This window comes from Mustelus asterias, chromosome 15, assembly GCF_964213995.1.
Source record: "Mustelus asterias chromosome 15, sMusAst1.hap1.1, whole genome shotgun sequence".
In the NCBI taxonomy this organism is placed as follows: Eukaryota; Metazoa; Chordata; class Chondrichthyes; order Carcharhiniformes; family Triakidae; genus Mustelus; species Mustelus asterias.
Genome location: NC_135815.1, coordinates 50,845,263 through 50,857,485, shown reverse-complemented (window position 1 = coordinate 50,857,485; position 12,223 = coordinate 50,845,263). Strand labels below are relative to the sequence as shown.

The following is a 12,223-nucleotide window of genomic DNA, read 5'->3' as shown; positions in this document are numbered from 1 at the left end:
TCTAATATGACACTCAAAACTGTAAATAGTGCTTCAACTACGGTCTAACAATTACTTGTATAAAGTACTCTTTGTTTTTGCTCTTGGCTTTATGTTTCTATTTACAAATTCAAAAGCCATTTTTATTTTTCAGCAACTTTAACTGCATTATATGTAATGTGCCTGCACTCCCAATGGCAGAGTTTAATGCCCTGGTGTGAGTTCGATGATGGGTGGCAGGTCATTTGGGGAACACAGCAAGCAAACCATTGTGGGGTTGTTTGTAAACTTCTGCAGGTTTGGGGGGGGCAAGAGGGGTCACTCATTCAGAGGCACTCAGAGGACCAGCATGGGGAAGAAGGCCCACTGAGAGGTCAGTCCTTGCTGCTAAACCCCCTTTTCCCACCTCCACCCCCAATGACCGTATCCCACCATCACTCAAGCTGTGGCCTGGGATCCAGCAGCGATATCAGACCTTGGATGGATGTTGTAACAACAGCAGCTACGACCTCCCTAGTAGCACTGCCATTCAGTAAACTTGCTGGCCTGTAATACATTAACAGTCCTCCGTGGCTGACTTCAGCCCCAAGGCCCTTGATCCCAGAGAAGGCTGTCCAGTTAAATGCCTGAATGCCATTTAATTCGGTGGGCCTTCCCTAAAAGAGGCGACACAAAGCTTTCACCAACTTGCCATTAAATACCACCCTCCACACCTTTCAGAATATTTCCACTGTGTTTGCTCTCTCAAACGGTTTTTCCTCCCTGAGTACAGTACCTCGTTGTTTTGCACCTTAAATTCTATCTAAGAAAAGAAACAAAAAACACTTTATAACCAATGAAATACTTCAAAGTTGTAATTAGGAAAACACCGCAGTCAATTAGCTCACAGAACGATCCTACAAGCAGCAATTTGATATGACACCAGGGATTCTTACAGTGATGATGGATGAGAGATAAAATCTGTCAGATAACTGAAGATCACCTCTCAGTTGTTCTTCAAATAATGCCATGCAATTTTTTATATCCACTTAAGAGGGTTTGTGAGATTTCAATGTAATATTCTCTGACGATACAAAACTGCCTCAGGTCTGCACTGAAATGTCATCCGACACACCTCCAGAGCAAAATTCACAACTTTCTGTCTCTGAGACAAGAGGAGTCCTGCCAAACCAAAGCTGTCATTCACTTACCTATGTCCTGAAATCCTTTTTGCAGTCATACCAATACATGACTCTTTGATTAATGTGCTTTAAAACCTTCTTTATTCCATGCAACACTTACCCAACCCTGTGTTTCCTATCCATCATCCGAATTTCCATCTATGTTGCTAATTTCCCTTTGTACAATACTGCTGAAATTTGTAACAAGCTTATTCTGAGGCACCTTATCAATCTTGCTGAAGGTTGGGTTGGGATGCAAGAATGATTTTAGGATAATGACACCTGTATTTATTTTAACCCTCTTAGAAATGGGTCAATGAAACACTGTACAGCTGGTCAAAGAAAGGAAGTTGATAACTTCCTGATATATATTCTTTTGTACATTTAGTTCTATTATTTACATTTCGTCCAATTCTGTGCTCATTTCTGTTAAATGCAAAACATTATGTGAAAGGAAGTCTTGAGCAAGGAATTTGCATGTGCTGATTAAATTGCTGTGAGTGCCATACTTTCCAGAATAGCCACTTTCAGAAATTAAGATGTGGATTAATATAAATTAATCCTAGTCTCATACATTTTCAGTTCTTCAAGAATGCAGTAGCACAAATTACAGCCTGTGAGAGGTGTGTAATTTATTGATTGATCCTATTATCGTTTTCCATTGTTTCTCCAGTGATTGTATATTCATAATGAATTGTTTTGAGACATATATTTCTGGTTAATCAAACTCCAGTTGCAGTAATATAAATTCTTTGAGTAAAGCAAATAAAACATCCAGTGTGTCAAATAAAATACTGATTAAAAATTGATCCTATGGATTTGATGCATGTAGTTTTTAGTGCTCCACTGAAGCATGTCATTTATTTTTCCTTAGGCAGACATTAAAATAGCAGGAATGCCGTTGAAAATTATAATGGAAGCTATCCAACAAGCTTCAGGTAAATTTGGCACCCAACTTGCAATATAATTCTGGTTTTAATCGCAATTTGCATTGTTCTAATATTGTTGTTATTTTAATTAGCTGCCAAGAAGGAGATTTTAAGCATAATGAATAAAGCAATTAGCAAACCCAGAGAAAAAAGGAAAGAAAATGGACCTGTTCTAGGTAGGTTTGTAACTCACTTTCAATACAGATTACCTTTTCTGTTTTACCATCTGTTCATGCGATTATTGGGTACAATAGCAGAATTTTTAAAATACGATTTTGAAAGGTTACTTTTTTTTTAACCTAAAAATGATACTCAGCTGCAATTAAAATAAATATCTAGCCTGGTCAATATATGATGCCTTTGAAGAATATTTTCTCGTTCATACAATTCTGACCCCAAGTCAATAAGCGTTTAGTCACGTGCATTTAAGTTTTGTGGTTTTTTTTTAACATTTATGAAATTAACAGGTAAGATATTAGTTATACATCGATTAATTTTGTTCTGGAATTGAACATTCTCCATTATACTTAAATGTTGAAATGCATACAAATAATAGGTTTATTTTCTAATCCTTCTGATTTTAAGATTAAACTCAAGAATTCTCTAAACGTTGAATCTAAGAAATCAGGCTTAATTCTGGTGAAACATGTCAATGTCGGCATATTGCAGCTCTCCTGTGGTGCACCAGCTGTTTTTCCTGTATTTGCGCAAAGGGCACTTCATCTGTCAAGAATAACGGGTAGCATCAGCAGGGTACACCATCAGCAGGGTACACCATCAGCAGGGTACACCATCAGCCATATGCATTGCATGCAAGTGGCTGAACACTCGTTCACAAGAAACAAGAGCAGGAGTAGACCATACAACCCATTCAATACAAGCATGGCTGACCTTGGGCTTCCACTTCCTGCCCACTCCCCATTTCGTTTGATTCCCCGAGATATCAGAAATCAGTCTACCCCAGCTTAAATACAGTAAGCGATGGAGCATCTGCAACCCTCTGGGGGTAGAGAATTCCAAAGTTTCACAATCCTTTAAGTGAAGAAATTTCTCCTCACCTCAGTCCTAAATTATCCTTGTCCTGAGAATGTTATCTCAGCGTTCTAGATTCACAAGCCAGTGGAAACAACCTCTCTGTCTCTATCTGTCAAACCCCTTAAGGACTAGCGAAGGGTCATCTAGACTCGAAATGTTGGCTCTATTCTCTCGCCGCAGATGGTGTCAGACCTGCTGAGATTTTCCAGCATTTTCTGTTTTTTTTTCAGATTCCAGCATACACAGTATTTTGCCTTTTCCTTAAGGATCCCGTTGTTTCATTGAGATCCTTTCTCATTCTGCTAAATTCCGGAGAGAATAGACCCAATTTATTCAGCCTCTTATAGGCCAACCCCCTCATCCCAGTAACCACTCTGTGGTACTGCCTCCAGTGCAAGTGTAACCTTTAAGTATGGAGGCCAAAACTATTGCACACGGGTGCGGTCTCACCAAATCCCTGTAAAATTGTTGCAAGATTTCTTTTTTCGTATACTTCCATTTGCTTGCAACAAAGATCAACATGTTATTTGTCTTCCTGATTACTTGCTGTACCTCCATGGTAACTTTGAGTTCCTTGTACAAAGGCAAACAATTCTCTCTGCACATCAACACTTATAGGTTTCACTTCTTTTAACAAAGGTCCAAGCAGCAAAAGGTGGTCAGAATGAAGCTAAAGGTCTGCATCCACTTTCTTTACCATTAAGCTTTGTGACGACAGCTATTTACTTTTAAAAAATTCATTTGCTTTGCTGATTAAACCTAAGGTTTTCTAGCAATCTTTTGTTTTCATAGAATAGAATCATAGAATCCCTACAGTGCAGAAAGAGGCCATTTGGCCCATCGAGTCTGCACCGACCACAATCCCACCCAGGCTCTATCCCCATAATTCCACCCATTTAGCCCACTAGTCTCACTGACACTAAGGGGCAATTTAACATGGCCAATCCACCTAAGCAGCACATATTTGGACTGTGGGAGGAAACCAGAGCGCCCGGAGGAAACCCACGCAAACATGGGGAGAAAGTGCAAACTCCACACAGACAGTGACCCAAGGCTGGAATTGAACCCAGGTCCCTGGTGCTGTGAGGCAGCAGTGCTAACCACTGTGCCACTCAAAAAGCATTACTTGCTTTCATCTGTTCTTTGTCTTTTTTTTTGGACTTCAATTCAGGAAAAAGTAAAAGTTGAATTTATTTATTTGTATTTTCAGAAACAGTGACAGTGCCAGTTTCAAAAAGAGCTAGGTTTGTTGGCCCAGGTGGTTACAACCTAAGAAAACTTCAGGCTCAAACTGGTAAGAATAATGTTATGTTATGTGGTTACACAATGTTCCAAAGCACTTGACAGAGTAATGGTACAACTACAATAACACAAAGCCAAAAGAGAGATTTTAGAAGGATGACAGAAGACTTGAGCATGAGGTAGTTTTCGAGCAGGTTTCTTACTGAGAGAAATAGGAAGGCAGATTGAGGGAAGGAATTCTAGAGGGCGGGGCTATACAGCTGTAAAACTGCCATGAAGGAGGATACAAGAGTCTGGACAACATGGAGTAGGAAGGGAATATAGTTTGTTGGAATCATAGAATCCCTACAGTGCAGAAAGAGGCCATTTGGCACATCGAGTCTGCACCGACAACAATCCCACCCAAGCCCCATCCTTGTAACCCACGTAATCCCCTGACACTAAGGGGCAATCCCACCCAGACCTGTTCCCTGTAACCCCAAGTATTTACCCTGCTAATTTCCCCCTAACCTACACATTTTGGGACACTAAGGGGCAATTCAGCATGGCCAATCCACCTAACCTGCACATCTTTGGACTGTGGGAGGAAACCGGAGCACCCGGAGGAAACCCACGCAGACATGGGGAGAACGTGCAAACACCACACGGACAGTCACGCCAGGCCGGAATTGAACCCAGGTCTTGGTGCTGTGAAGCATCAGTGCTAACCACTGTATATCAGTATATCAGCAGATTGACCTAAGCAGCCTGCTGCTAAAGCCACGGGATTTTCACCACATAGGAATGGTAGGAAAAAGAATCCTAAAGCTTTGTAGTTGCCCGATGGTCCGCACATGGATATATGAGGAGATGTTATATTGTGATGTCTCGGTTCTTTAGTATAAACACACATAATTTATTAGTTTACATCACTTTCCCATCGTTACCATGGTTGTTGGGTAGCAAGTCATCTTTTAACTTGCTTAATATTGAATGGAAGATATGAGTGGTTAGGGACCAAAGTGGGGTGGTGTGAAAGGAGTAGTTGATTGTTAGCAGGACTGCTTTGTGTCAGTAACATTCTGGGGCACAGGAAGAATGGCTGTTACATGTGATTCTGGCTTTGGTCCACAAGTACAACCTTACACTAAAAAGGGCACTCCTGGCAGTGATTTGAACAGCTGGTACTGCTTTGCCTTTATCACCTTTGTCCTCCGTGAATGAATCAAAGATCATCTGACTGTGTCATGCTTCTCCTGTGGGTCCAAGTCTTGCTGCTGCACAACATTTTGCAGAGTATGAAACACCACAACCATTAAGTATTGGATGTGGTGCTGATTAAGTGAGCTGATTTGTCCTGGATAATGTTGAACTTCGAGAGTGCACACATCCAAATGAGTGCAGAGTATTCCATCAGACTTGTGCCTTGTAGACAGGCTTTGAGGAATAGGGGAATGAATTACTCACTGCAGAATTCCCAGCCTCTGACCTGCTCTTGTAGCCATGGTATTTATATGCTGGTCCAGTTCAGTTTCTGGTTAATGTTAACCTACAGGATGCCTAAGCTTCCTTTTCTGTATTATGAGCATCTCATAAGTATAGCTGCCCAAGCCCATTTGTCAACTTAGTTGTCACCCTTTGCATTACAACACTTATCACAGAATATAAAATATATACCAAGCAGTGCATTGACACAGTATAAGCCTATGCTGATATCTTGAATTACATACATCATTTTGGGACATTTGATTTCATTCATTGCTCCTTTCCCCCCAGTTTCTCTCCTGAAGGCACTTATTTCAGGCTGGAGTACAGTTTCATTGGAATCAAGTTGCTGTAGTATGGTGCCCCATTGTACATTCATCTGTTGGATGTCTGGACAATGAGTGTCCTTTGATAATTTCACCTGCTGACAGGGCATCACAGCTAAACCTGTTCACATCAGGTGTCATCTTTCAATGAATTGTGAATGAGAACAGGAGGCCTGGCAGGCTTTTGTCTCCCTTTCCTCAGACAAAAGTCACCACCCTAGCTCAGTTCAGCTAATTTGCTGTTAAACCTAGAGCCTTTTTGGTTTGGATAGACCTATTCCAAAACCTGAAAGATGAATCATTTGAAGGAAATGTAGAATGACTTATAGCACCTATCATGATCCCAGGACATCCCAAAGAACTTCACAGTTAATTCAAGTACCTTTTGGAAGTGTAGTGATGATGGAATGGAGGAAACGTAGCATCCAAACGTAGCACAGCAAAATCCTACAAACAGTAATATGATAATGCTCAGAAAGTTTTATTTTTCAGTAACAGTTGATTGATAAATATTGGTTAGATCTCCAGAAAGACTCCTCTGCTTTTTGAAATAATGTCATGCAATTTTTTATACCTACCAGAGGGTGCAGAAAGTGCCTTAATTTAACATTGCATCCAGAAGTCAGCACCTCCACAATGCAGCACTCCTTTGGTACTGCATTAAATTGTCAACCCAGATGTTGTGCTTCAGTCTCTGAAGTGGGACTTGCAAGGGGGGATTTTTCCTTGCGATGTTAGTCTCTAAGAGGGAGAGTCTTGTACAAATGTTTGCGTAGCAGCTCACTGTCATCATGTTATGTTCAAGATTCTGATACAGCAGTCAGATGGCGGAATTGAGAATTTTGGCTCCTGTGTATGATGGACTTTGTGTCAGGGAAGGTCCCAAAACCCATGAGGAAATCCCACTAATTTTTATTTAAGAGTTCAAACAGATTGGTTCCTTCATGCAGTAGTCTGAAGATGAGACAACTGAATGCTTTCCTCTTTTTGGCAGCCACAGTATTGAGTCTCACGGGGCAAGTAGGCAGTGAATGCACCATAATGGTACAGACCCCATCATTTATAGTGAGTTAATTCTTGTGAACTGTTGATCAATTATATGAAGTGGCCAACATTGCAAGATAGTACCAGTCTTACCCTGACAGTAATTAGACGTAGCAGGACAGCCAGGAGTAAGGGTTCCAAAATCATAGGCCTTGGGGTTTGAGACTTTCTTGTATTTGAACTGCTGAAACAGAAAATCCCAATTTTTTTGAAATAAAGGAACACCCTGAGCTCACTTTGTGATGTGGTACATACTCTGAATTGTTGTTCCTCAGCCTCTTCCTCTATTTCCACTTATGCCCCTGTGTCTGTCCCTGTGGCGTGGTACTACCAAGATGTTGCAGTCAGACAGAGAACTGCCAGATGAAGGTCTGTTCCTTCTGAAACAGGTGGATAGGATTGGTCCCAGTTGAGGGTCAGTAGATAATTTTGTTGCTAACTTTGTGAGAAAGAGCATCTGTCCTAATCAAACAGTGACTCAGAACTCTGCACTGCACACAAGTGTCATTAGATGTCTGAATGTCCCTGGAGAGGAGAAAACACTCAACATGCACGAGTATATTTGAGATCTTCTGAGACAGTACATAGCAGAGGTGCTTGAGCATAAAGTCAGTGTGGCCCACAACTTTTTGATTTAATTTTATGATTCTTTTTTTTGTTGTTTGGGCCCTTTTAAAAGGGGAAAATATATATTAAATTGAGAGTTGATTGATGACAGTGTTATCTTAGTTGACAATTAAAAAGAGAAGTATCACTAATCATGAAATTCTGTGCACGGGCGTTGCTTTGCAAATCTGAGGACAGGAATTTTAACAGTTTCAGCAAAGACCTTTGCTGCTGGATAAGCTCCTCTATTTCTTCAAAGGCTCGCAGGTATCTCCGAAAGAGTAGAAACTGACCTCCTTATGGCTCTCATTTTCAAAGCAGCTTTTAAAGCAGGTTCTAAGCTTGTACATGCTGCATCTGATTGAATAGGCAGGCAACATGTCAGCAAACATTTGACCCTTCCACAGTATCACAATGGTCGGCTTAGATTTGGTCATGCACTCTTACATAGCATCTATACATCATTTATGCTGTGCTCCATGGAGTTGAGTGGCCTTTCACACCCACAAATATGTTTCAGCATCCATTTGAAGGAATCTGCACATAGATCTTTATCCTTTGCAACATAGGAGTGGCAGCAGACAGTGTAAACTTTAACAGTCACCGGTTAGTAATAAAAGTAAAGTGCCTTTGGTGTAAACTACAAAACAGCATCGTCATTGCAAAGGAAAAGCAGAATGTATAGTTTAGTATTTCAACAACACTAAAGATATTAATTTATGCATCTTATCAATTATTAAATACGATTGGACTTTAAAGCATCTTCCTTGAATTATGCAGGTTTTAATTTGATTTTACCAAGAGTTTAAATGCATTTCATTATAGATTGGAGAAAAAATAATTTTGAGAGGATCAGAATGGAACTAGTAAACTAGAAAATAATTGACCAAATAGCAGTAGGGGGGAATAGTCAAAAAGGTAATCAGTAGAATTGAAGAGAAAGTAGCAAGGACAAACTAGGAAAGACTATTTCCTCGGGTGGATGGAGCTATTACAAGGGGGCATAACTATAGGGTTCGTGGTGGGAGATATAGGAAGGATATCAGAGGTAGGTTCTTTACGCAGAGAGTGGTTGGGGTGTGGAATGGATTGCCTGCAGTGATAGTGGAGTCAGACACTTTAGGAACATTTAAGCGGTTATTGGATAGGCACATGGAGCACACCAGGATGATAGGGAGTGGGATAGCTTGATCTTGGTTTCAGATAAAGCTCGGCACAACATCATGGGCCGAAGGGCCTGTTCTGTGCTGTACTGTTCTCTGTTCTCTGTTAAATGATGAAGCTCCATGGATGAATGGAGATAAAGGTAACATTGAAACTAGAGGGGAAAAAAGAGTTACATTAAGAACCTAGCTAACAGATGAGAGAACAAGGAGGATTATGAAGAAGTTAAGTGAATAAGTCAAAAAAATTAGCAAGGCACAGTGAATCTACAAAATTATCAAAGAATACTTTTTTAAAGTGTCCTATGAACATACAAATAACAGAAGGAAAATTAGGAAGGGATAGAGCAACAAGGGCAATTCACAAGGTAAACTGAATAATTGCTTTGCCTCAGAATTTACCAGGGAAATTAACAATGCACATGACATTAGAAGAAAAGATCAAAATATGCACATAGACATACAAGGTAGAATGGGAAGATAATTGCTCAGTCCACTAAGTTTGACTTGTTTCATTCCAGGTGGATTGCATCCATATAAGATACTAGAAAAGAGATAGCACAGACTGTAGAAATGGGAATAATAAATTGTTTCATGAAAAGTTTTTCCTCATGTCTACTTTGATTCTTGTACCAATCACCTTAAATCTGTGGCCTATGGTTACCAACCCTTCAGCCAGTTTCTCCTATTTACTCTCTCTAAACCTTCATGATTTTGAACAACCCCAGCTTCTCCAGCATATCAAGATAACTGCAATCCTTCATCCCTGAACCTATTATAATAAATTTGTTCTGTGCCCTCTCAAAGCCTTCATGCCATTCCTAAAGTGTGGTGCCCAGAATTGGACACAGTGCTCCAGCTGGGGTAAAACTTGTGTTTTATATAGTTTTAGCATTCTTTACTGAACTATGTACCTGCCCCTTTGCATTAAGCTCAGGATCCTACATATGCTTCCACTTTCTTAAACTGTCAAAGATTTGTGCACCAACATTTGCAGATCCATTTCTTCTTGCATACTTACTAAAATTGTAGAATTTAACTTGTATTCTCTCTATCAAAATACATCACCTCATGTTATCAGCATTGAATTCACCTGTTATGTGCCTACCCAATCCACCAGCCTGTTTATGTTCTCCTGAAATCTATCTTCCTTGCTGTTTACTAAACGTAAATGTCCTCATTTATTGTCACTTTTGGATTCAATTTCTCCAATGTCTACTTTCAATAAGCGCCAACTTGTCTGAACCTTAGAAACCTGGATTTTGTCCCACAGGAAGTCCAGCTCTCCCATTGCCCCATCCTCCTTTACCAACCCTCTTTCCCAAAGCATTACGTTTAACATAATTATCCTACGCTATGTCTGCGATTACCTCTACCTTGCATCTCCTACTGCATCCTCCATTCTTCTGACTGACATTTTCTTCACTCCCCTCTCCATTTTTCTCACCTTTTGATTGCAGAATCTTTCAAACGTTTTGACACCACTCTGAAATTCCCCCTTAAATCCCTTTGCCTCTCTACTCGCGTTTTACTAACCTTCTCAAAACCATATTTTCAATCAGACTTTCAGTCACACCTCTTAATCTCTTTAGATCAGCATTCATTTTCTTTGTGTATTTTATTTTCTCCTCTCTCTTCCAAGTACCGTGGGCTGGTTTCTACTTTGGCCAAAGTTCCACTCCTGATCATTACCCAATGTTATTTTTCTTTCTCAATTCACTAAGATCAGTTGTAATGTTCAAACTTAGTGCCATCAACAACACCAGCAACTTGTATTTATATAGTACTTTCAGTGCAATAAAACATCGCAAGTCACATCGCAGGTGCTTTACAAAATAAAATTTGACACTTACCCATATAAGGAGGTTTTAAGGCTGATGTCCAAAAGCTTGGTTAAAGCGGTAGGCATTAGAGAGCTTCCTGAAGAAAAATTTAGAAGGGATTCCAGAGCGAAGGGCCTAAGCAGCTGAAGACATGGCCACCAATGATGGAGCATCAGGGATGCTCAAGTAGCAGCGATATCTCAGAGGGTTGTGGAGCTCGAGGAGGTTACGGAGATGGGGAGGGTATGAGGCCATGGAAGGATTTGAAAATAAGGAAGACGGTTTTAAAATTGAGGCATTGCTTACCGAGCAGTCAGCATTGGGTCAGTGAGCAGAGGAGTATTGCATACAGGCAGCAGAGGTTTGGATGACCTCAAGTTACAGAGGATAGAATATGGGAGGCCAGCCGGGAGTGTATTGTATCTGCATGCCTCAGCCAAACCATGAGAGCCCTCCATAAATACTTTAAAGGTATTGTTTATCAAACAAAATTGTTTTTCTGTTCCTTTCAAAGGGGTTACAATATCTCAAGTAGATGAAGAAACATTCTCAGTATTTGCACCAACTCCAAGTGCGATGCATGAAGCTAGCGAGTTTATAAGTGAACTCTGCAAGGACGATGTAAGTCTAAGAATGAATTTGTATTTTAGCCTGTTGTATATTTATTCTATATTAAATTGGGACTAATTTTTTTTCCTTTGATTTGTTCCACAGCAAGAACAGCAACTTGAATTTGGTGCAGTTTACACTGCTACCATAACTGAAATACGGTAAATTGATAAAATAAAATCCATATTAAATACTATGAGCAGAGCCTATAAGCTGTAGTGAACAGAAGAATTCTAGATTTCACATTAAATGTATGTCTGTGTTTCAGGGAATTCTGGTGCAAGAGATGATCAGTTAACAAATTAATAGAATTTCCACTTTATAACCCCAAATATGAACTCTGGATTCGTGACTGGTGAAACCACCAATCATGGATATGCTGCATGTAATTGGTTTCATTGCATTTAGTTCTGCATATTCCATTACTGACTGTGGCCTGCTTTTGGACAGGTCTCCAGCGATGGTGTCTTGAGATGTTGGAATACTGCTGTAAAGGCAGAAAATGAATATCATTGTCTTGTAAGCATGTCTCTCGTCAGGTATTCCAAGAGCAGCATTAGCACAAAAATGGATAGAGAAGTTAACAGGTTGTATTGTCCAATCCTACTGGTGCAGGAGAGATGTTACAGAGTCATAGAGGTTTACAGCATGGAAACAGGTCCTTCGGCCCAACTTGTCCACGCCGCCCTTTTTAAAAAAAAACCCTAAACTAATCTCAATTGCCCGCATTTGGCCCATATCCCTCTATACCCATCATACCTATGTAACTATCTAAATGCTTTTTAAAAGACAAAATTGTACCTGCCTCTATTACTACCTCTGGCAGCTTGTTCCAGACACTCA

At 40.2% G+C, this 12,223-nt stretch overlaps 1 protein-coding gene across 1 annotated transcript in view; it reads left to right on the top strand.

The window, feature by feature from the left end:
• Positions 1 to 12,223, top strand: part of pnpt1 (polyribonucleotide nucleotidyltransferase 1) — a 69,807-nt gene that overhangs the window by 53,642 nt on the left and 3,942 nt on the right. The window contains exons 21-25 of the mRNA XM_078229892.1: positions 2,014 to 2,077; positions 2,161 to 2,244; positions 4,314 to 4,397; positions 11,286 to 11,392; positions 11,486 to 11,541. Coding sequence (XP_078086018.1) covers positions 2,014 to 2,077; positions 2,161 to 2,244; positions 4,314 to 4,397; positions 11,286 to 11,392; positions 11,486 to 11,541 — 395 coding nt within the window. The remainder of the gene's footprint in view (positions 1 to 2,013; positions 2,078 to 2,160; positions 2,245 to 4,313; positions 4,398 to 11,285; positions 11,393 to 11,485; positions 11,542 to 12,223) is intronic.